The 25,981-nt window shown below is 39.3% G+C and overlaps 2 protein-coding genes and 7 gene segments (V, D, J or C); 8 read left to right on the top strand and 1 right to left on the bottom strand.

Annotated features, from left to right (window-relative positions):
* Positions 1-25,981, bottom strand: part of LOC118220446 (titin-like) — a 435,810-nt gene that overhangs the window by 206,198 nt on the left and 203,631 nt on the right. The gene's annotated exons all lie outside the window — the stretch shown is intronic.
* The window catches only part of LOC118220452 (immunoglobulin gamma-1 heavy chain-like), a 147,741-nt gene that overhangs the window by 3,136 nt on the left and 118,624 nt on the right, over positions 1-25,981 (top strand). Inside the window, exon 3 of the mRNA XM_035404330.1 lies at positions 7,661-7,671. Coding sequence (XP_035260221.1) covers positions 7,661-7,671 — 11 coding nt within the window. The remainder of the gene's footprint in view (positions 1-7,660; positions 7,672-25,981) is intronic.
* Positions 1,830-25,981, top strand: part of LOC118220474 — a 56,601-nt gene continuing 32,449 nt past the window's right edge. The window contains 1 exon segment of the V gene segment in view: positions 1,830-1,914. Within this exon segment, the coding sequence occupies positions 1,869-1,914 (46 nt within the window).
* LOC118220501 lies at positions 4,206-4,746 on the top strand. The segment is given in 2 exon segments: positions 4,206-4,327; positions 4,421-4,746. Coding segments are annotated over 2 exon segments (357 nt in total).
* On the top strand, positions 5,581-6,238 carry LOC118220461. The segment is given in 2 exon segments: positions 5,581-5,702; positions 5,872-6,238. Coding segments are annotated over 2 exon segments (402 nt in total).
* On the top strand, positions 7,684-8,378 carry LOC118220513. The segment is given in 2 exon segments: positions 7,684-7,776; positions 7,895-8,378. Coding segments are annotated over 2 exon segments (336 nt in total).
* Positions 13,655-14,284, top strand: LOC118220477. The segment is given in 2 exon segments: positions 13,655-13,862; positions 13,953-14,284. Coding segments are annotated over 2 exon segments (366 nt in total).
* Positions 15,511-16,180, top strand: LOC118220460. The segment is given in 2 exon segments: positions 15,511-15,613; positions 15,810-16,180. Coding segments are annotated over 2 exon segments (402 nt in total).
* Positions 18,886-19,424, top strand: LOC118220498. The segment is given in 2 exon segments: positions 18,886-19,002; positions 19,096-19,424. Coding segments are annotated over 2 exon segments (360 nt in total).

Genomic DNA, 25,981 nt, shown 5'->3' with positions numbered 1-25,981 from the left:
TGGGAGCTATTGTAGCATTAGCAGTGTTGCTGGGGACTTTATCTTGTAAGTAAACATTCTGTATACATATTTCTAATTTAAAAATTATTCTGTGACATTTTTCAAATGCTTTACTTATGCTTTTACAAAAATATGAAATAGCTTATTTATTTTTGTTTGTTTTGAAAATTATATTCTTTTTGATGGATACACAAATATATTTTTTATTTCTGTCTCCACAGATGGTTTCTGTGTCGAACTCACACAGCCAGGCTCTATGGCTGTAAAACCAGGAGAGACTTTATCTGTCTCCTGTAAAGTCTCATATTCAGTTAGCAGCGATGGTACAGCCTGGATCCGACAGCCTGCAGGGAAAGCTCTGGAGTGGATTGGAGTTGTGTGGTCAGGTGGAAGCACTGCTTATAAAGATTCACTAAAGCATAAGTTCACCATCTCCAGGGACACCTCCAGTAACACAGTGCTTTTACAAGGAAGCAGCCTGCAGACTGGAGACACAGCTGTGTATTACTGTGCCCGGGACCCACAGTGCAGCAAAGCAACACTAGAGCTGTACAAAAACACATCAAACTGAGTGTCAGCACTGAACACACACACTCTACCTGCATGTAGCCCTCACTGTCCCCATATTCACCATTATCTGAAAATAGCAAGAAAAATAATAAAAAATGGGCAAAACCTCAGACCTGCAGCAAGTTTTATTGTTTATTAAAGCACAAAAATGATGTTTGCATATGAAAAGCTCAAATGTAAAGAAACAAACACAGAATACAATAACTGGGCGTATATCCTATAGACATGTACACGCAATGCACTTTGACCCCGGTCTTCTTCAGTGGTGCCTGCATGGGCCCAGTTTGGTCTGGGGCATCAGCTCACACAGGTGAACAGGAGGAGGGGGTGACTAGTGTGGATGACTAGATTCAGCAGTGGTGGCCTGTTGCCTGTATTCAGCTGGACGTGTGGAGTGCTGTACTTTGCAGTCGGAAGTGTATTCTATAGCCAGAGAGGGGAGTAGGGGAGAGATGTGGCGCTTGTGTATTTTGGATGAAGGTAAATGCAGCAGCAGCATTCTGAATGAGCAGGAGGGGCCTGATGGTACCTGCAGGGAGACCCAAGGAGAGAGCAGCATCATCCATTAAGGACACCATAAGGGCCTGAATAATGAGCTGGGCAGCATATGCAGGAAGGATAGGACCGATTTTACAGATGTTGGAGATAAAAAAATCAGCAGCTCCAAGTAACAGAGTGATATTCTCAGTGAGAAACTGTGTTAACCTGGATCATTGGCAGTCTGGAATATATATATATATATATGGCGTTCTGTTACTCCCAGTTTAAGATTTTATTGTCTTTTTTCTGACTTTATGAACCTTACCTCAATACCCATAGAAATTTTATACTTACAGATAAAATATCAAAACGCAGATAGACTGATCCACACCATATTTGGGGGAAAGAAAAAAGAAGAAAAAATTGTTTTGCTAAAGGTGACAGACATAAGCTCATGGGTGGTTTATCTACTGAAATATCTATAGAATATCAATATACTACAAATATACTGGGATATTTATATATGCTTAATTTTATTCCCCATGGAAGCACAGCATATGCAAAAATCTGTCATTTCCATTTGTTATTCCTGTGGTTACATTTGTAACAGGCATAATGTTTTCCTCCAGGAGGGGGCAGCAGTGCTCGTCATAATGGATATTCTGACCCTCTGAATTTATCTTGTTTTCCTCCTTCCTCCAACCCCCAGAGATTTAAACAAATTATGTGCACAGTATTTACTATAAAAACCACTGCGAATTATCCTTCTAACACAGGAGCATCACCTGTAATACAGAGAGGGAGATCTGTGTGTGACAATGGGAGCTATTGTAGCATTAGCTGTGTTGCTGGGAGCTTTATCATGTAAGTGAGCATGCTATATTCCTATTTGAATTGTAATTAAGATTTTTCTGTTAAATCCTGCAAAGATTTACTTGTAGATAAAATAAAATGAGTTGTCTATTAGTTTTTGCAGTTAATTGTGTAGTTATTTTGCTTATTAATGTACTCACAAATACCTTTTATTGCTGTCTCCACAGATGGCCGCTGTGTTGATCTCACACAGCCAGCCTCAATGGTTATAAAACCAGGAGAGATTTTATCTGTGCCCTGTAAAGTCTCATATTCAGTTAGTGGTGATCACACAGCCTGGATTAGACAGCCTGCAGGGAAAGCACTGGAGTGGATTGGAGTTATATATTTGGATGGAAGCACTGCTTATAAAGATTCACTAAAGAGCAAGTTCACCATCACCAGAGACACCTCCAGTAACACAGTGTTTTTACGAGGGAGCAGCCTGCAGACTGGAGACACAGCTGTGTATTACTGTGCCCGATACACACAGTGCAGTAAAGCCACAGCAGACCTGCACAAAAACCCACCCTGATGAGTGTAGTGGCACAACACAAACATTTAAGAGCTCTGTGAAGTTTGCACCCCTAGTGATCAGAATGTGAATTAAAATATTTTCCTCCATTTGTGCTGCAGTGTGCCGATAAAATGTAAATCCCATAATGGTTTAGGACCTGTGTTTGTAACTCAAAAGTTGTAGTTTAATTTCCCAGCTGGAGAGTATGCATTGTAGCTTTGAAAATGCTTTTCCTAGATTGTTTGACTAAAAATACGGCTGCATCAATTGACTGTATGTAAATTTATAATTCTCATTTACTGTTTCTATTATGAAACCGTGAATGAATAAGTCATAAATCCATTTTGAACATCTAAAAGGTGATCTTTTTTTCTTTAGGAAAACCTTATTTTATTGTACACAAAATACGAAATTGTAGAGGCATGTAGGTTGTTATTGCCACTGATGTAAAGAAAATCTGCTCCTCAGTCCAATTTATGTACATGCAAATGAGCAGATCATCACTGTACTCAACTAAACGGTCCAGATACAAATCTTCCTGTTCTTGGTATACAGAATATCTGACAACAATATACTGGGATCACAGGATATTAGTCCCCAGAGAAACACAAAGACACACAAAACGCTTCTCATTGTGGATTCAGTCCCCAGAGAATTTACTATAAAATTCATATACAACGTAGGCTTCAACCTTTAAGACAGAGAGGGAGGATCTCACACCACAGTGCTACTAAAAAAAAGCTCTGCCCCTTTTTCTGTTTAAATATGACCACAGCCTCTATGCCCTGGAGAGGTGAGAAGAGCAGCTCACTGCAGCTCATCTGCAACACAAACCATGTTCCCTGCATCTCTGCAGACGGTCCTGGCAGCTGCATCCTGTGAGTTTCTGTTTCTGTCCAACTGTTTAAAACCAGAGGAACGCCCCACCCAAAAATAAATTAAAAGAAGAATTCTGGCTTTGGCCTCTGCCTACTGCCACACAGTCTTAGGGTTTTTTTTTATTGAAATGTTGTGAAATTCATAATTTTTCTTTCTTAAAGTGTCCATTCACAGGTTTCGCTCAGTCAGTCTGAATCAGAAGTGAGGGCAACAGTGGGTTGTCTAAAGTTCATTACCACTGTGTCTTCAATATCAGTAATTACACTGTATATTTTAATGCATCATTAAAAACATGTATTGCATTCATGAGATAGTCCTGAGACAAACAATTATTCAAAATACTATAATATCATTTCAAAGATGTGAAATTATATATCAAAACAACATCTGAAACTTGATTTCGCTTATTTACAATGCTTAAGAATTTAGCAGGAAATCTAGCGCAAATTTTGCTGCAATAGTGGTGGAAGCAGCCTGCTGTTTCTAATTCTCCTCCAGCAGTGGGCATCATAACATCAAAATATTGGCACAAAACATGTATTACAAATGCAGGGTCAAGGATTTAACACTGGACACCGGGATGCTTTCTATATTGCGTGATTGTATGCTTCCTGTCTTAGACACTCTCAATAGCCTGACTAGTGATGTACTGAGTACTGGGGAGCTCCTGACTCCACTCTCCCACCCTCACCTGCCAGGAAACTCCCAGCATTCACTATGAATAATAATGCAACAATCAGCCATGGAAGAGAGACACACGGCTGTAATGATGGACAATACTTATAACTGCTATATGATCTGCACCCCATCTACAGCTCTGACTGCTCTATTTAAACAGCGTGTGATCTGCCCACCCAGTGAGGAGGAGTTCATGCAAACTCTGAGCTCTGCCTGCTACATTTACCTCTCTGCACTGAGGGAGGAGGGACTGCTGTTGGAGACTGACTGAAGGGCTAGCATATCAACTGTAGAAGTCTTTCACCATGACTATTATAACCAGCCTGCTTCTGATTACAGTAATCTTTACCAGTAGGTTTAAATTTCTTATTCTTTTAGTTCTTTCTAAAATGTTGATTTGTGCGGTAGTGGATTGTGAGTTCTAAGTCTTTCTTAATTTCACAGGTGTTAAAAGTCAGACACTGACTGAGTCTGAACCAGCAGTTAAAAAGCCTGGAGAATCCCACACACTGACCTGTACAGCCTCTGGGTTCACATTCAGCAGCTCCTGGATGCACTGGATCAGACAGGCTCCTGGGAAGGGACTGGAGTGGGTGGCCAGTGATAGTGGTGGTGGCAGCATATATTATGCCACGTCTGTTAAGGGAAGATTCACCATCTCCAGAGACAACAGCAAGAACCAGCTGTATTTACCGATGAACAGGCTGACAGCTGAAGACACTGCTGTGTATTACTGTGCCCGATACACACAGTGAGAGAGAGTGAGGGGAGAGCTGCACAAAAACCTCTTCCCCATTATCACACAGAGCAATCATATAGAACTGGATTTACTGGCTTATTTAAATATTTTTTTAGAACACATTAAAAGAAATATCAAACAATTTTTCGTTTATTGTATGCACATTTATACATTAGTGAGAAATAAATGAAGCATGTACCTGGAATCTTTCCATATTGAACAAATTGCAATGCAATATTGGTTAAAGAAACACTAAAACTTTCTTTCATTAACATTTTCAATTATGATGTCATTAATTTACATGCAGTCGTGATACGCATCCCCCAGTGGTGTTTTTTATGATTCATAATGACCTGATTTGGTGATACATAATAGAAATTGTGACCCATTTTGTTATGACTTTATGCATATTTCGTATTGGTGTGGGTACCTTTAGGAGAAGAGCAGTCTCTAGTGGAAGAAAGGAAGACCTGGCAATCCAAATTACATCATTATGTATTCAATGAGAATATTAAAATATAACCAGATGGCTTTACTGTTACTTTTTTAAACCAGAATAATGTACCCCAAACAGGACAAATAAGCAAGTACTCTTGTTAAATTCAGTTTATTTCTTGTGATCAAAATGGAATGTATTCCAATGCGTATAAATCTGTATGGTAACTTCATAAGCCTTATTTCTGAAACAATATAATGCCACCAAAATAAATCACTGATCTAAATTCTCAAGTTATGCTAGTGGAAGCAGTCTGCTGTTTTTGATTTTACAACAGGAGGGGGCAGCAGTGCTCCTCATAATGGACATTCTGTTCTGTTTCTCTCCTTCCTCCAACCCCCGGTACTTTAAACAAATTCAGTCCACAGTATAAAGCCCACTGAGAATTCTCCTCCCAACACAGGAGCATCACCTGTAAGACAGAGAGGGAGATCTGTGCGTCACAATGAGAGTTATTATAGCATTAGCTGTGTTGCTGGGGACTTTATCTCGTAAGAAGGCTATTTTCATAATCTTAATTTATAGAACAATGATTCTGTGACTTTTTCAAATGATTTACTTTCAAATAAGAGCAAATAGGTCAATTATATTGTGTATGTTTCCATAATTATGTTGCTTTTTGATGAATGCAGCAATACCTTTTTATTTCTGTCTCCACAGATGGTCACTGTGTTGAACTCACGCAGCCAGGCTCTATGACTGTAAAACCAGGGCAGCCTTTATCTATCTCCTGTAAAGTCTCTGGGTATTCCCTGACTGATAGCAGCTACTGTACGTCCTGGATCCGGCAGCCTGCAGGGAAAGCTCTGGAGTGGATTGGATACATTTGCTCTGATGGAAACACATATTACAAGGATTCATTGAAGGGCAAATTCACCATCTCCAGAGATACCTCCAGCAGTACAGTGAGTTTACAAGCAAGCAGCCTGCAGACTGGAGACACAGCTGTGTATTACTGTGCCCGATACACACAGTGCAGCAAAGCTACAGCAGACCTGTACAAAAATATACCCTGATGAGTGTAATGGTAGAGCACAAACATTTAAGAGCTCTCTGAAGTTTGCACCCCACATCAGAATGTGAATTAAAATATTTTCATCCATTTGTGCTGCAGTGTGCTGATACAATGTAAATCCCATAATGATTTAGGACCTGTGTTTGTACCTCAAAAGTTGTCGTTTAAATTCCCAGCTGGACAGTATGTATTGTAGCCTTAAATGTGCTTTTCCTATATCGTTTGACTAAAAACCCAGCTGCATCAATGGACTGTATGTAAATTTATAATTCACATTTACTGTTTCTATTATGAAACCGTGAATGAATAAGTCATGAATTCTTTTTTTTTTGCTTTAGGAAAACCTTATTTTATTATACACAAAATACAAAATTTTAGAGGCATGTAGTTTGTTATTGCCACTGATGTAAAGAAAATACAATTTATGCACATACAAATGAGCAGATCATCACTGTACTCAACTAAAAGGTCCAGATACAAACCTTACTGTTCTTGGTATATCTACAGAATATCTGTAGACAACAATATACTGGGATCACAGGATATTAGTCCCCAGAGAAACACAAAGATGCACAAAATGCTCCTTTTGTAGACTCAGTCCTTAGAGAATTTTCTATTAAAATTAATTTACAACGTGAGCTTCACCTTGAAGACAGAGAGGGAGCATCTCACACTGCAGACCTACTAAAAGACAAACTCCGCCCCCTTTTCTGTTTAAATATGACCACAGCCTCTAAGCCCTGGAGAGGTGAGAAGAGCAGCTCACTGCAGCTCATCTGCAACACAAACCAGGTTCTCTGCATCTCTGCAGAAGGTCCTGGCAGCTGCATCCTGTGAGTTTCTGTTTCTGACCAACTGTGTAAAACCAGAGGAACGCCCCACCAAAAAATAAATTAAAATAACAATAATTATGATTCTGGCTTCTGCCTACTGCCACACAGCCTTGCAATTTTTATATTTTCGGTTGAAATGTCATGAAATTCATTTTTTCTTCTGTCTCAAAGTATCCATTTCAAAATGTTGCTAGATTTCCAACAATTTTATAAGAAACATTCATTTTTCAGCAATCAAATAAAATTTATTCTTTCACATTATTTTGTGTGGTATTAAGTAACATTCTCACACATCTGCTGGAATGTTCTGAGATTTTAACAGCATCTGGAGAGTTAGAGCATTTTAATGACAGGAAAATAGATATCAAAACTTGATTTAGATGTGTTGCGTTAGAATTTTAAATGCCTATATTTTACAATATTGCTAATATTTGCACAGGAATGGAACATTTTCTGTAATGAACATTCAATAAGTAATATTTGTGGAACATTCAGACCAACTAAGCGTTTATATACACACTGTACACTTTATGTAAATAGGAATTCCCATGAGAGGCGGTTAGGTAAATCTCATGAGCCCCATGTTCTTTAAAACACAGAAATTACAGTACATATTCAGTGACGAGCAGCACTGTTCACTTCTTGTCTTTTGTTGCTGTAAATGAAATAACATGGAGGCCTTAGTATTCATCATAGCTTTGCTGTTTGTGTTTAAATGTAAGGACACAGCTGATTTCATTCCCTCTTTCCTCCTGTCTCACAACACTTGATTGAGTGGTGCTACAGTACTGGCTATAGAACTGTTGTAAAACTGTGTTTTTGTCCCCTTCTGCAGATGCTCATTGTGACATCACACTGACAGAGTCTGCTCCACAGATGAAGAAGCCTGGAGATTCCGTGAGGATCTCCTGCAAAATTACTGGATTCTCACTCAGCAGCTACAATGTGCACTGGGTTCGACAGGCTCCAAACAAAGGGCTGCAATGGGTTGGATACCACAGTGGTTCTTTTGACGATCGTTTCAAAGTTACAGGAGATTCATCCAACAGCATTGCTTACTTAGACATCACCGGTCTGCAGTCCTCAGACACAGCTGTGTATTACTGTGCCCGAGAGACACAATGAAAGAGTTTAAGGCCCTGCTGCACAAAAACCCTCCACAGATGATTTAGCAGGCAGTGTGTGACTGGCTGTGCTGTGTGGCCTATAGACATTTTCCGTTATTGTTTTTCTCCTGGATTTCCACCATAAGGCTTCATCACACATTTTTAAACAAAGTTGAAATTAATTTAAGAAAATAAAAAATACATTTAATCCAACTTAATTATATGTGCTCAAGTATTCCTCTATATTAAGTTCCCAGTGGATTCAAAGTGAGCAATAGCTTGAGTAACAAGTGAAAGTTTGTAAAACACAAAGACTGCAGACTTTGGCAAGATTACACAATGGGGATGTAGACGCAGGAGCATGTTTTCTTTGTAATATTTTATGAGATACATGATTTACAAAACAAGCTCCTGAATCAAAACCCTTGAACATAATGCATATACACTTCAACGATATGGCAATAAACAACACAAACTTTTAATTTGTCCTTTATTATTTTCATTTTATAAATGGTAATAACATAATCATTCATTCCACTGAGATTTCTTAAACACATAATCATCCTAATTTGCATAAGCTGGGTTGCAATGTTGGTGCACAGACATGCATATTTAACTAGACAGGCAAGCACACCTTCAGCTAACCTAATCTTGTGAAGCCACAGAAGTAAGCCAGTACTGCACATGTTGAGTGCAAAACACTGGGGCTCCCATTGAAGTGAATGAGGAATGTCAGACTTTTGAAGGCAAAATAAAACTTTCCAGATGATATTTTGAAACTCCATTAATGATCATTACATTTCATATGTAAAGCAGATTTTTTTCAAAAAGCCAATATGTAATAAAACATTTTTCTGGATTTACCAACCATTATTTTCAAACATAATGAAATGTATGATCACAAGAGATTGACTGAAAAGATTACCTTTGGTTGTTATATCACCTTAGTTTTCTACGTTGAATTCAATTCGGCAAGTGAATTGTCATTATTTCCTAGGCTTCACTGCTTGAACCCTCCTAGACTCCAACCCTCACCCGTTCCTATGTACACTCTATGCATTGGTGGAAGCAGTCTGCTTTTTAACATTCTCCTCCAGAAGGGGACAGCAGCACTGATCATCCCATCCATTATTAATACAGCTCATCCTGAGCAAGGTCACGGGGGGTGCTGGCTGTTGCCTATCCCAGCATGCATTGGGCAAGAGGCAGGAATACACCCAGGACAGGCTGCCAATCTATCGCAGGGCACACACACACACACACCATTCACTCACACACTCATACCTATGGGCAATTTAGAGTGTCCAATCGGCCTACCTGCATGTCTTTGGACTGTGGGAGGAAACCGGAATACCTGGAGGAAACCCACGCGGACACAGGGAGAACATGCAAACTCCACACAGAAAGGCCTAAGCCGAGATTCAAACCCATAACCTTCTTGCTGTAAGGCGACGGTGCTACCCACTGCCCCACCGTGCCACCCAGCACTGCTCATAATATGAAAATTTTGGTTAAATAAGACTAGTGTTACAAATACAGGGTCCAGCGTTTAACAGTGGATATCAAGCTGCTTTCTGTAGTGTGGTCAGATGCTGTCTGTCTTGAACACTCTCATTAGACTGACTTGTGTAATGTTGTGGAATGTAATGAAACAAACAAGGAACACAATGACAGGGCATTTACCCGCAGACAGGTGCACACAATGCACTTTGACCACAGTCTTCTTCAGTGGTGCCTGCATGGGCCCAGTTTGGTCTGGGGCATCAGCTCACACAGGTGAACAGGAGAAGGGGGTAACTAGTGCAGATGACTGGATTCAGCAGTGGTGGCCTGTTGCTTGTATCCAGCTGATGGTAAATACAGCAGCATCAGCATTCTGAATGAGCAGGAGGGGCCTGATAGTACCTGCAGGGAGACCCAAGGAGAGAGCAGCATCATCCATTCAGTACAGCACAAGGGCCTGAATAATGAGCTAGGCAGCATATGCAGGGAGGAAAGAACCGATTGTATAGATGTTGGAGATAAAAAAATCAGCAGATCCAAGTAACAGAGTTATATTCTCAGTGAAATACTGAGTTATCCAGGATCATTGGCAGGTTGGAATATATATGCCATTCTGTTACTCCCAGTTTAAGATTTTATTGTTTTTCTTTCTGACTTTATCAACCTTACCTCAATATTCACAGCCATTTTACTCATACAAATATCAAAACACAGATAGACTGATCCACACCATATTTTGGGGGAAGACAAAAGAAGAATCAAATTGTTTTACTAAAGGTGACGGACATATTGTTCATGGGTGGTTTATCTACTGGTTTATCTATAGAATATCTAAATACTACACATATACTGAGATATTTATATATACTTGATATTATTTCTCCTGGAAGCACAAACATACACAAAAATCTGTGATGTACATTTGTTTTTCCTATGATTACTTGTGTAACAAGCATAATGTACTGAAAATAAGACAAGACAGCTCTCAAGTGAATGTTTTTAGCAATCCATATGAATGCATCAAATTGTACAAATATTCAAATCATAACAATGTGAACATTTATTCTGAATTTAATCCTTTAGCATTGTTACTGGTGTAAATTCCAGAGTGATGCCGGTGAAAGAGGCCTGCTGTTTTAAATTCTCCTCCAGGAGGGGGCAGCAGTGGTCCTCATAATTGATATTCTGACTCTGAATTTGTCCTGTTTTTCTCCTTCCTCCAAGATTTAAACAAATTCAGTCCACAGAATTAACTATAAAAACCACTGAGAATACTCCTCCCAACACAAGAGCATCACCTGTTAGACAGAGAGGGAGATCTGTGTGTCACAATGGGAGCAATTATAGCTTTTGCAGTGTTACTGGGAACTTTATTTTGTAAGTATACTGTACATGCTGTATTCATATTTTCAATTCAAAGAAAAATTAGTTTTGTTTTCATAATTGTATTACTTTGGATGTTTGTTCAAATATCTTTTCTGTCTCCACAGATGGTCACTGTGTTGAACTCAAACAGCCAGGCTCTATACTTGTAAAACCAGGACAGCCAGTATCTGTCTCCTATAAAGTCTCTGGGTATTCCCTGACTGATAGCGGCTATGGTATAGCCTGGGAAGCACTGGAGTGGATTGGAACCATATGGTGGGATGAAGACATACATTTTAAAGATTCTTTGAAGAGCAAGTTCACCATCACCAGAGACACCTCCAGCAGCACAGTGACTTTGCAGGGGAGCAGCCTGCAGACTGGAGACACAGCTGTGTATTACTGTGCCCGACACCCACAGTGCAGCAAAGCAACGCTAAAGCTGTACAAAAACACATCACACTGAGTGTCACCACTGAACACACACACTCTACCTGCATGCATTCAGCATCACCCAAATGTAACTTACCAAACACATTACAGTATGTGAAGAATAAACAAACGCTGGCATTTAAATTGAAAAGAAAGACAAATGTTGATTGAACCCCAAATGTTGATTGAATTGAATGTTTCCCTCTATGTGCTGATGAAAGAAAGGACATATAAAAGTTGATATCAAAAATAATTTATTTAACGTCTAATTTTATAAATATGTAATGGTGAATATGAGGCCAGTGAGCGCTGCTGCTCACGAGTCAAAGTTAAGCTGTTTATTGAATAAAGGCCTGTGTCTGAACCAGCAGTTAAAACCCTGCAGATTCTGAATCTGTCAGTCACACACTAAAGGCCCTGAACAAAGCTCCTGCTAGGGCTGGTCACCTGCTGCCCCCCCCCCCCCCCCCACCTCAGTGAAGGCCATATGGTGAAGGAACTGCTTTTTAATTTAAAGAAAATTCAGCTGCAATGGTGGTGGAAGCAGCCTGCTGTTTATAATTCTGCTCCAGGAGGGGGCAACATATTATCAAAATATTGGCACAAAACATGTATTGCAAATACAGGGTCAAGGATTTAACACTGGATATCAGGATGCTTTCTATATTGTGTGATCAAATGCTGTCTGTCTTGGACACTCTCATTAGACTTACTTGTGATGTACTGAGTACTGGAGAGCTACTGACTCCACTCTCCCACCCTCACCTGCCAGGAAACTCCCTGCATTCACTATGAATAATAATGCAACCATGGAAGAGAGACACACGGCTGTGGATAACACTTATAAGTGCTATATGATCTGCACCCCATCTACAGCTCTGACTGCTCTATTTAAACAGCGTGTGATCTACCCACCCAGTGAGGAGGAGTTCATGCAAACTCTGAGCTCTTCCTTCTACCTCTCTGCACTGGAGGGACTGTTGTAGGAGTCTGACTGAAGGGCTATCATCTCAGACTGCAGTCAACAATTTTCATCATGACTGTAATAAACAGCCTGCTTCTGCTTTCAGTATTCTTGACCAGTACATTTCTCATTCACTTAGTTTTTACTGAAAAGTTATGTTGTGAGGTTGTGGTTATGTTGTGCTACAGCACAGAGCCCCGGAATGAAGTCTGATGTATGAAGTGAAACTCAGGGTTACTGTTTTAAATATCACTGAAGTGGTCTGTTCTTTAGGTCTCATTTATACTATCAGATGATTAGTAATTCTTGGTCATTTTTCAAATACCCTTTTGAGTCACCTGCAATTCAGCAGGCTATTACTATGTTCTGTCATTCCAATATTCAATATGAATTCTGTTCAAGGTGACAACAGAGAAAATTGATTTTTCTCAGTGTCATTTCAAGGACCTTTACGAGGACATAAAAAATCTTGCATGAATACGTTATGTACATACATTAATATTACCCCAATGTGAATTAAAGGGACACCTTTTTCACATGGATGCAGATTTATTCTGATTTCTCACATCATATTCTGAATTCCCATAATAAAATCACCCTGTGGAATAAATGTGTTGCTTCATTACATCCTCCATTGTTGGAAAACAACAAATTCAAAGTGATTTATTTCATGGAGTTTAGACCCAAACCAGCTCATGCAAGCACACTGCAGTCCTTTCACTGAACACAAAATGTCCATCTCACAATTATTACTAAAGGATTGACCATGCATAGTATAAATGACAAATAAGCATTTTTCATAAAATCATGTAAAAAAAAAAGTCTCTGAATGCACCAAATATATTTGTAAAATACACCAAATGCAGTCCCTCATTTGCTGGAATTCAACCCGCATATCGCTTAATTTCTGACATTGTGGTTTAAAATTTCAATAAATTATACTTTTTACTGTTTATTCATTTATTCTCATGTCTGTTAATGCACAGGATTTTCTTTTTAACTGACAAACCTTGTAGACTGGCTTCACTGTACAATTAGCAATTTCCACATCCATTCAGTCTCATTGCTGTAAATCCTAATGTTAATGACACAGGCAAAGTAGACTGTAAATTGTTGGGTGGGGTTATAGAAATAACAGTGTTCTGCATTGAATGTAAGAAACACAGTTTTTCTCTACAGCACCTGTGAGTTTCCTGTCCTGTTGCTTCTACACTGTTGTGAGTGTGATCAGCAGTGCCCCTCACTCTGCCCTCCCCTAGAGGAGGGTCCAGTGCAAACCTCCCACTGCTTTAAATGGAGCCAGTGTCAGTGTGAGAACCAGAGCAGCAGTCAGTGGGACTCAGTCTGTGCTTTAACTCAGTGCTTCTCCTTCTCTCCTGCAGTCATGAAGCTCCTACCAGCCCTGCTGCTGCTCACAGCACTCACTCTCTCAGGTCTCTCTCTTATTCTCTCTCTCCTCTCTTTCTTTCTCTGTGCTTCTTCCATGAATCTCATCTGAAATCTGCCTTTTATTTTAATTACAGGTGTTCAGGGTGAGATTGTCCTGACAGAGTCTGAAGCAGTGGTAAAGAGACCAGGAGACTCTCACAAACTGACCTGTACAGCCTCTGGGTTCACATTCAGCAGCACCTGGATGTCCTGGATCAAACAGGCTCCTGGGAAGGGGCTGGAGTGGGTGGCCAGCATCAATGAGGGTGGTGGCAGCACATATTATGCCACGTCTGTTAAAGGAAGATTCACCATTTCCAGAGACAACAGCAAGAACCAGCTGTATTTACAGATGAACAGGCTGACAGCTGAAGACACTGCTGTGTATTACTGTGCCAGAAACCCACAGTGAGAGAGAGTGAGGGGAGAGCTGCACAAAAACCTCTTACCCTTTATCACACAGCGCTGCAGCACAGAGCCCTGGGATGAACACCGTTGTATGAAGTCAAACTCAGTGTTTCTGTTTTAAACATCTGACTGCTGATAATTCTAAACCATCAACCCTCTTTAAGTCACCTGCAAACCAGCACACTGTAAACCTTTTCTGTCTCTACAATATTGGATACAGATTCCGATCAAAATGAGAAGTCCAAGTAAATTTAAATTCAAAAACATGTTTACATTTACAAAAACCTCATAAGGATATTTTTAAATTCACACAAATCGTGCATAAATTACACGAGAGACGTTCCTCAAAAGGTCCAATTTGCCATATCGATGTTTGACACATTATATTTGCATTTACTCCAAAAGAAAAACAGCAACACTGCCATTAAATTTGTCTAAACTGCATTAGCATGATGAATATACTTCAGCCCTCAGTCTCCTCATCTTGTATGCTGAACTCTCTCTAAAACCTTGATAGTGCAAAGACTGTGACTGATGTCATACCACTACTTGTGCAGTTAGTTTGTAACTGTAAATACACATATTGTGTTGCTTTGTAATTTCTATTAGATACCCACTCAGCTGCAGAAAATGTAAGACGCGCTGTAATACTTTTTAGGTAAACCATAGAGACATCTAAAGTTATTCATGAGGTAAAAGAAGACCACTAGGTATCACATCTACATTCATAAATGAGCACATTATCACTATACGCTAAAAGAGGTCCAGATACAAACGCACCTGCTCTAGGTGTATCTGTAATCAATGATGAGCTCTGACATGATGAGATATACTGACATCACCTGCTTTTTCACAGCTGTCAATTGCACTAGTGTTTTATCTGTATGTACATTATGAGGATAATACAGTAAAATCCAAGAAGTAAATGAGTGCTCTAATCAGCTTTAGAGCATTTTTTGCAATCTCTATGGAATGTGTCACAGAGTGACACAAACATATTCAAATCATAACTACAGGAGCATTAATTCTGAACTTAACCTATAAGATTTGTAACAGTGTCCACTGTCCATAGTAATGCTGGTGTGAACTGCCTGCTGTGTTTTATTCTCCTCCAGGAGGGGGCAGCAGTGCTCTTCATGAAGGATACCCTGACCCTCTGAATTTATTGTTTTTCTCCTTCCTCCAATCCCCAGAGATTTAAACTAATTCAGCGCACAGTATTTCCTATAAAAGCAACTGAGACTTCTCCTTCCAGCACAAGAGCATCACCTGTAATACAGAGAGGGAGATCTGTGTGTGACAATGGGAGCTCTTATAGCATTAGCAGTGTTGCTGGGAACTTTATCTTGTAAGTGAACATGCCATATTCATATTTTTAAAAATATATTTAAAAATTAAAAATATTCTGCAGTGTTTTCCAAAGTTTTTCTTTTGAATGACATTAAATTAGTTGTTCTGTTAGTGCTTCTTGCTTGTTTCAATAATTATATTACTTACAGATGTACTTACGAGTCCAAGTATGTATTTTTTTTCTGTCTCCACAGATGGTCACTGTGTTGAACTCACACAGTCAGGATCCATGGTTTTAACACCAGGGCAGTCTCTGACCATCTCCTGTAAAGTCGCTGGGTATTCCCTGACTGATAGCAGCTACTGTACGTCCTGGATCAGACAGCCTGCAGGGAAAGCTCTGGAGTGGGTTGGATATATATGCTCTAGTGGGGGCACTGCTTTTAAAGATTCACTAAAGAACAAGTTCACCATCACCAGAGACACCTCCAGCAGCACAGTGACTTTGCAGGGGAGCAGCCTGCAGACTGGAGACACAGCTGTGTATTACTGTGCCCGATACACACAGTGCAGCAAAGCCACAGCAGACCTGTACAAAAACCCACCCTGATGAGTGTAGTGGCAAAACACAAACATTTAAAAGCTCTGTGAAGTCTGCACCCCTAGTGATCAGAATATGAATTAAAATATATTCCATTGTTTGTGTAGCATTTGTGCTGATGAAATGCAAATCCCATAATGGTTTAGGACCTGCCTTTGTAATTCTAAGGTTGTAGATTGAATTTTGAGCAGGAGAGCATGCATTGTAGCCTTGGAAATGATTTTTCTAGATTGTTTGACTAAAAATCCAGGTGCATCAATTGACTTTGTGGAAAATAGAATTTTCATTTACTGTTTCTATTATGAAACCGTTAATCAACAGGTAATAAATGCATTATGAACATCCAGAAGGTGAGTGCTTTATAAAGTCCTTATTCCTCTATAAATAAAGTGGAATGCAACCCATTTCTGACACATTTTATCAGTATATTTTAGAGGCATGTACTGTAGTAATTTTTGCCCCTGGTGTAAACAAGATCTTCTCCTCTGTACAATTTATTCATATGTAAATAAGCAAATCATCACTGTACTCAAATAAAAGGATCAGATACAAACCCTCCCTGTTCTTGGTCTATTTACGGAATATCTATATACAGCACTGGATATGTATACCTCAGAAGCACAAAAATACACAGAAGACATTCACATTCGTTTTTTTAAGCAGTTACATTTTTTTATCAGGACAATATGCATAAATAAAGACAAGACAGCCCTCTCGATGGAATGTATCTCATTTTGCAGATACTTATATCATAACTTTGTGAACATTCAATGTGAACTCATTCCCTTCACATTGTTACTGATCTTAACTTTGCTTAGTTATGCGGGTTGTGGTAGTCTGCTGCTTTAAATTCTCCTCCAGCAGGGGGCAGCAGTGACCGTATAATGGATATTATGACCTTCTGAAATAATCTTCATCTTCAGATTTTCTTAAACCCCCTGAGATTTAAACAAATTACACCCACACAATTTCCTATAAAAGCCACTGAGAATTCTCCTCCCAACACAGGAGCATCACCTGTTAGAGAGAGACGGAGATCTGTGTGTCACAATGGGAGCAATAATAACATTCACAGTGTTGCTGGGAACTTTATTTTGTAAGCGTGGATACTGTATTCATTTATTATCTTTTGAAACAATATTATTCAATATATACATTTCCTTCCTCTCATTTCATTTTTCGGTAAACTTAACTAGTAGATTTTGCATTAACTATTTTCTTTGATAATTGCATTAACCTTTGCATAATTATCTTTCTCTTTAATCTCTCATACAGATGGTCACTGTATTGAACTCACGCAGCCTGGTTCTATGGTTTTAACACCAGGGCAGTCTCTGATCATCTCCTGTAAAGTGTCTGGGTATTCCCTGACTGATAGCAGCTACTGTACAGACTGGATCCGACAGCCAGCAGGGAAAGCTCTGGAGTGGGTTGGAGAAGTCTGTGGTGATGGGAACACCTATTACAAAGATTCACTAAAGAGCAAGTTCACTGTGTCCAGAGACACCTCCAGCAGCACAGTGTCTTTGAAAGGGAGCAGCCTGCAGACTGGAGACACAGCTGTGTATTACTGTGCCCGAGAGTCACAGTGAGAGAAAGTCATGTGGGAGTGATACAAAAACTGCTTCACACTTCAGTTCACACATCAGCAATAGAAACAGTATTTCTTACATATTAATTCCCTGTATTAACCTAAAGTATTAAAAGTATTAACCTAAAGTCAACAAGTGAAATAAGCAAATTTAGATGTCTGAGGATTGAATATATTTTTTCCACAACAAATATCAATGATGTTTTTACAAAGAATACCTGAATATAGAATAAGTTGAAAACATTTTCCGATGTGAAAAGACATCTGGAGTTGTTTCTATTGGATGTGCTTAGTTCTGGGAAATATAAGTTGGAATTGCTGTTATCCGGTCTTCTCACTGTACCAATCACAAAAATCAAAACCTGAGCACAATCACAGGGACACTGTACTGAAGAAGATTCAGCTGTTCTGACAGGATTTTAAATTGAAATCCTGATTCACTGCTGTCATTAAATATTCCATGACCCCCATCGCCATAATAGTTGGTGGGGGGCCAGGGGGGCTCATCAGAATATACCTGGTGATCAGTATATTATTTGAGCTGCTCTTACACGCTCAGATTACATTCCTCTGGTTTAAATGGTTCTCTGCGAGCAGCATATTTCAGTTTTTACATGTCCTTCAAAGTATCAGCCGACAAATAACTCATTTTAGACTGAAAATAAGTTCTTAGAGAATGTGAGTTGACAATAAAAATACTTCTGTTCATCTAAAAAAAAAAATTATATGGGACTGAATACCTTCTTTAGGCAGTATATATCTGGAGATCAGGATATTACATGAGCCACTCTTACACACTGAGACAACATTCATTTGTTTAAAGTGTCCTCTGAACAGCACTACAGTAAAGATCACACTGCTGTAGACAAGATGCTTTGGAGCAGCAGGAATGGACCAGAGCTGCATGGCTACTGAACATGGAACATGACTCTTTAAATAATATCATTTCCCTCTTGACTGTAATGCATATTATGTGGGAAACCATAAACTACAACCTTACAATCTAGCAGTTTTCATATTGTATTTGCAGTCTACAGCTCTGACTGCTCTATTTAAACAGTGTGTGATCTGCCCACCCAGTGAGGAGGAGTTCATGCAAACTCTGAGCTCTTCCTTCTACATTTACCTCTCTGCACTGAGGGAGGAGGAACTGTTGTTGGAGACTGACTGTAGGACTATAATCACAGACTGCAGTCAAAGACTTTCACCATGACTGTTATAACCAGCCTACTTCTGATCACAGCAATCTTTGCCAGTATGTTTAAATTTCTCATTCATTTAGTTTTTACTGAAATGTTGATTTGTGAGGTTGTGGATTGTGAGTTCTGAATCTTCCTTAATTTCACAGGTGTTAAATGTCAAACACTGATTGAGTCTGAACCAGCAGTTAAAAAGCCTGGAGAATCCCACATGCTGACCTGTACAGCCTCTGGGTTCACATTCAGTGACAACTATATGAGCTGGATCAGACAGGCTCCTGGGAAGGGACTGGAGTGGGTGGCCCAGATCAGGCCTGATAGCAGTGCCACATGGTATGCCAATTCTGTTCAGGGAAGATTCACCATCTCCAGAGACAACAGCAAGAACCAGCTGTATTTACAGATGAACAGGCTGGCAGCTGAAGACACTGCTGTGTATTACTGTGCCAGAGACCCACAGTGAGAGAGAGTGAGGGGAGAGCCGCACAAAAACCTCTTCCCCTTTATCACACAGAGCTACAGCACAGAGCCCTGAAATGAACTCTGCTGTATGAAGTGAAACTCAGGGTTACTGTTTTAAATATCACTGAAGTGTTCTGTTCTTTAGGTCTCATTTGTGAATTTAAATGGCGGATAATTCTCGGTCATCATTCACATACCCTTTTGAGTCTCCTGCTAACCAGCAGGTTGTAAACCTTTTCTGTCACCCCAATATTAGATATGGATTCTAATAAAGACGACAAGCCAGAGAAAATGGCATTACTCAGAATCTTTTCAAACGTATGAAAACCTCACAATGATGTTTTGAAATTCCCATAAATATTGTGTTAATATGTTACGTACACTATGTCTTACCCCATGTTATTTCATTATATGAAATAAATTGACATTTTATCACGTAGAAGCAGATTGATTCTGATTTCTCACATCATATTCTGAAGTCTCATAATAAAATCAACCTGTGGACTGAACGTGTAGCTTCATTATATCCCCCCATGTTGGCAAACAAAAAAACCTGATTTATTTCATGGAGTTTTAACCCAAACCAACTCATGCAAGCACACTGCAGTCCTTTCACTGACCACAAAATCTCACAATAAATAAATGAACATTTTTCATAAAATCATGTAAAATTGTCTTTAAAAGCCCCAAATAAGTTTGTTAAATATTTAAAATGCATTCTTTCATTTGCTGGAATTCAACAGCAAAAAATAAAAAACAGCAAGAACCAGCTGTATTTACAGATGAGCAGTCTGACAGCTGAAGACACTGCTGTGTATTACTGTGCCGGAGAGTCACAGTGAGAGAAGTCAAGCATGAGCCCTGACAATAACTCTCTACATGAAACCGTCACCACAGCAGACTTCAGGGAATTCATTCTGTTTTGATTACTCCTAAAGCCCTTTGATTCAAATAAATGAATTAAACAGCATGGTAAATAACAGTTAAATAAAGCACTGGAAAAGCATTCTATGTAATTACATGAGTGACGTTCCTCAAAATGTCCAAGCTACCATGTCTATTTTCAACAGACTAAATTTGCATTTTAATAAAACAGTCAAACTGCAATCATACTCGTTTAATCTGCAGTAGCTTAATGAATACCAGGTACTTCAGCTTTCAGTCTCCTCATCTCGTGAGCTGAACTCTAAACAAAATAAAACACGATACAGACGGGGAATTCACACACTGCGTACCTCCCGCGTGCGTCTCTCATTCCAGCGCCCTGGTCTCACTGCAGGCCGAGCATGTAAACAATTAGCAATTCATTGTAATCACACACACCTGGGTTGTAGCACCAGCAAAACCACTCCCTCTCTGCCCGGCGATGGCGCCCTAACCACACCACCACTCCACACAGATATTCAAATCATAATGTCTTCAAAATTAATTAAAAATTAACCCATAAGAGTTGTTATTGATCAAGTTCCGGAGCATGCTGATATTATCAGTTGTCTGTTTTTAATTCTTCTCCAGGTGGGGGGCAGCATTGCTTCACATAAAAGATACCCTGCCCCTCTCAGTTCATTTTGTTTTTCTCCTTTCTCCAGTTCCCAGAGACTTAAACAAATTCAGTCCACAGTATTTCCTATAAATGCCACCGAAAATTCTCCTGCCAACACAGGAGCATCACCTGTAAGGCACAGAGAGAAAGATCTGTGTGTGGCAATGGGAGCTATTGTAGCATTAGCAGTGTTGCTGGGGACATTATCTTGTAAGAATGCTGCATTCATATTTAATTTACTTGAAAATATATTAATTCTGTGATATTTTACAGTTTCACTTACTTTTAGAATTAAATAAGTTAAATTAAGTACTTCATTATTGTAGTTTTATGTTGATTTCTATGATTATATTGCTTATTGTTATACTCACATTCCTTTATTTATTTATTTATTCGTTCTCCACAGACGGTCACTGTGTTGAACTCACGCAGCCTGGCTCTGTGGTTGTAAAACCAGGGCAGCCTCTGACCATCTCCTGTAAAGTCTCTGGGTATTCTGTGACTGATAGCAGCTATGCTACAGGCTGGATTAGACAGCCCACAGGGAAAGCTCTGGAGTGGATTGGACGTATGTGGGGAGATGGAGTTTTGGAATACAAAGATTCCCTGAAGAGCAAGTTCACCATCTCCAGAGATACCTCCAGCAGCACAGTGACTTTGCAGGGGAGCAGCCTGCAGCCTGGAGACACAGCTGTGTATTACTGTGCCCGATACCCACAGTGCAGCAAAGCAACACTAGAGCTGTACAAAAACACATCACACTGAGTGTCAGCACTGAACACACACAGTCTACCTGCATGTAGTGCTCATTGTCCCCATATTCACCATTACATCAATATATATAAAAAAAATAACAAAAATGGGTAAAATCATGTTGCAGCAGACATGTACAAAAACCCACCCTGTTGATTATCACTGCTGACTATGCATTGAGTTCATGAGTGGATAATAACATTAAGATAATTTCTGCAGAAAGTCGGCAGGAATCTCTCAGTGTACTCTGCTCCTGCTGAATGGCTGAGACTAAACAGGGTAACCTCCCTGGGTCAATCCTATGACATTTATCTGAAAGAGTAGGGCTTCCCCAGAGTCCTGGCAACATTCACAAACTGGATTTCTCATTGTGGTTGTGTAATTATTCACCAGAACTACACACTGCTGATGGCTACTTCGTCTTAATTAGGTGATTTGAGATCATAACTATGAAAGGCACTATAAAAATGCAATCCATAATTCTTATGTTTTTTAATAATTATTAGTGCATATCTACATAGATTTGTACCACTACTTGGAGAAATGTAGGAAGTTACTGAAAGGTGCAATATTCCCCACAGATCAGATTCAGTCTGTACTACACAGCCTACCTGGTTACATCACCTTGTCTTGATTACACACCTGTACCTGAAACCTACTTGTGTGTGCATGTGTATGGGTGTGTGGTATAAGCGGGGAACAGAACTTGGAAGAGACACAAAGCAGTTCCTCAGAGAATGATGATAGAGTGAGATGTTCTTCTCTGGACTGTGTTCTCTCAAGAGGAGAAAGAGCTCCTGCACAGGCTCTGGTTCTTTATAAACAGTGTGTGATCTGCCCACCCAGTGAGGAGGAGTTCATGCAAACTCTGAGCTCTTCCTTCTACATTTACCTCTCTGCACTGAGGGAGGAGGGACTATTGTTGGAGGCTGACTGAAGGATTGTCATCACAGACTGCAGTGAAAGACATTTACCATGATGACTACAACCAGCCTACTTTTGATTACTGTGTTATTTACAAGTATGCTTTAATCTGACATCAATTTAATTTGTAGTGAAATTGCATTTGTGAGGTCTTGGAGTTTCACATTTTTCTTAATTTCACAGGTATTAAATGTCAGACACTGACTGAGTCTGAACCAGCAGTTAAAAAGCCTGGAGAATCCCACACACTGACCTGTACAGCCTCTGGGTTCACATTCAGCAGCCACGATATGCACTGGATCAGACAGGCTCCTGGGAAAGGACTGGAGTGGGTGGCTGAGATCAGTAGTGGTGGTGGCAGCACATATTATGCCACGTCTGTTAAGGGAAGATTCACCATCACCAGAGACAACAGCAAGAACCAGCTGTATTTACAGATGAACAGCCTGACAGCTGAAGACACTGCTGTGTATTACTGTGCCAGAGACACACAGTGAGAGAGAGTGTGGGCAGAGCTGCACAAAAACCTCTTCCCCTTTATCACACAGTGCTACTCTATAGAACTTGATTTACTGGCCTAATTAAATAACAATACATTTTTAAAATTAAAAATAAATATCAAATAATGTTGGTGTCTATAGTTTATTGGATACACATGTCTTCATCAGAAAGAAAAGAAGCATGTTCCCATAAGCTTTTCATATTGATCATATAACAATGCTAATTTGGTGAAACAAAACCTTAAGACCTCCTCCACTCAAAAAACGTGTTTTCTTAATGTCAACTCCTTTTGGACGCATGCCTTTCACTATGCAGATTGATTTTTGAGCAGAACTTGTCACCAGAGAGCCCTTTTCACATTCTTCCACTGAAGACGAAGAGCATCTCCTTACCTCCCTGAAAATTGTTTTTATAGGATTTTAAATTGAAATCCTGACTCACTGCTGTCATTAACTATTCCCTGACGCCCATTGCCATAAGTGTAGGTGAGAATCAGGGATGCTGATCAGAATATATGTTTGTTATATGAAGCGCACAATAAAGCCTGTGTGCGTCTCAGAATTGCAGACTGTGTGGTTTGTAGGGAGAGGAACATCAGAACCCGTTACATTGTTTTTGAGGCAAAAGAGTACAGTAAGATTACAGATTTGTACAGAGTACCATTCAGTAGTATTTCTCTTAATGTAAATTAGCACATCACTTAGTATATAACATTTGCATTTTCAATTAGTTTACGCGAACACTAGTTCCTGACACAATGCTACCGGTTCTAGTCATAACTGTAATTTACTAATAAAAACACAATATAAACAGATATGTTGAGATATACACCTGCTTTTTTGTGGGAGCACAAACATTTACAAATATCAGCTGTCATTTGTTTTCCCTGAAGTTACCAAGCAAATGAGAAGGACAGCACTCTTTTGTGTTTTCATCAATCTAGTTGGAATGTTGTACATTGTGCAGATAATAAAATCATAATATCTTGAACATTCACTCGGTATTAACCCATAAGTAATGTTACAGATCAAAAGTCCAGAGCAATGTTGATGAAAGCAGTCTTCTGTTTTTTATTCTATTCCAAGAGGGGGCAGCAGTGCTCCTCATAATGGATATTCATACCCTCTGAATTTGTTTTGTTTTTCTTCTTCCTCCAACCCCTAGAGATTTAAACAAATTCAGTCCACTGTATTTCCTATAAAAGCCACTGAGAATTCCCCTCCCAACACAGGAGCATTACCTGTAAGACAGAGAGGTAGATCTGTGTGTGACAATGGACGCTATTGTAGTATTAGCTGTGTTGCTGGGGACTTTATCTTGTAAGTGAACATGCCCTATACATATTTTGTATTTTAAAATGTAAAAGTGATGTGATGTTTTCCAAAGTTTTACTTTAAAATAAGGAGTTTCTTTTTGTTTCCACAAACATATTGAATACTGAAATATTCACAAATGTGTTTTTTTAACTTCTATCTCCACAGATGGTCACTGTGTTGAACTCACACAGCCAGGCTCTATGGCTGTGAAACCAGGAGAGTCTCTGACCATCTCCTGTAAAGTCTCTGGGTATTCCCTCACTGATAGCTATTGTACAGCCTGGATTCGACAGCCTGCAGGGAAAGCACTGGAGTGGATTGGAGTTTTTTGCTATGATGGAAGCACTGCTTATAAAGATTCACTGAAGAGCAAGTTCACCATCTCCAGAGACACCTCCAGCAGCACAATGTCTTTACAAGGGAGCAACCTGCAGACTGGAGACACAGCTGTGTATTACTGTGCCCGACAGCCACAGTGAGAGAAAGTCATGTGGGAGTGATACAAAAACTGCTTCACACTTCAGGTCACGCTGTCACCAATAGAAACAGTATTTCCTACATATGAATTCCCTGTATTCAGAAGTCTTAACCTAAAGTCAACAGCTGAAATAAGCAAATTTAGTTTTCTGAGGATTGAATATATTTTTTCCGCAACAAATGTCAATAATATTTTTATAAAGAATACCTGAATGTACAATAAGATGAAAAGTGGTTAGAACCTGACATGAAGTAAGAGCAGAAAAACACCTTGGGATAAGAAATTTCAAATGTAAAACGCTGGGGAAAAAATTACTATTGGCCAAGACTGTATTTGAGCAGGCATTTATAAGTGTATTCATAGGTAATTGATTATTATATCTGCATATGGTTTACATACTGATTAACATTGCAAATGTTCCCTATGATAAAAGACATTTGGAGTTGTTTCTATTGGCTGTGTTTAGTTCTGGGAAATATATGTTGGAATTGCTGTTATTGGGTCTTTTCTCTGTCCCAAGCACAATAATCAAAACCTGAGTACAGTCACTGGGACACAGCACTGCAGGACATTCAGCTGTTCCGATAGGATTTTAAATTGATATCCTGACTCACTGTTGTCATTAAATATTCCATGACACCCATCACCATAAGAGTTGGTGGGTGGCAGGGAGGTTGATTAGAAAATATCTGGAGATCAGAATATCATTTGAACTGCTGTTACACAGATAACCTTCCTCTGGTTTAAACTGTCTTCTGCAAGCAGCATATTTCAGTTTTTACATTTTTTTTTAGAGTATCTGCAGACAAATAACTAAATTTTGACTGAAAATCTGTTAGAGAATATGAGTTGACAATAAAAATAATGTGTTCATGGAATTTGTTACCTAGAAAAGAAATGTGTTATCTAGAAAAAAATAAATAACTTTCAAGGGGTCTGAATACTTTCATAAGTATTCTGGAGATCAGGATATTATATGAGCCACTCTTACACACTGAGACATCATTAATTTGTTTAAAGTGTCCTCTGAACAGCACTACAGTGAAGATCACACTGCT

Source organism: Anguilla anguilla, chromosome 2 (assembly GCF_013347855.1).
Source record: "Anguilla anguilla isolate fAngAng1 chromosome 2, fAngAng1.pri, whole genome shotgun sequence".
NCBI lineage: Eukaryota > Metazoa > Chordata > Actinopteri > Anguilliformes > Anguillidae > Anguilla > Anguilla anguilla.
The sequence above is the reverse complement of the archived record's forward strand: the minus strand, read 5'-3'. Positions and strand labels throughout refer to the sequence as shown.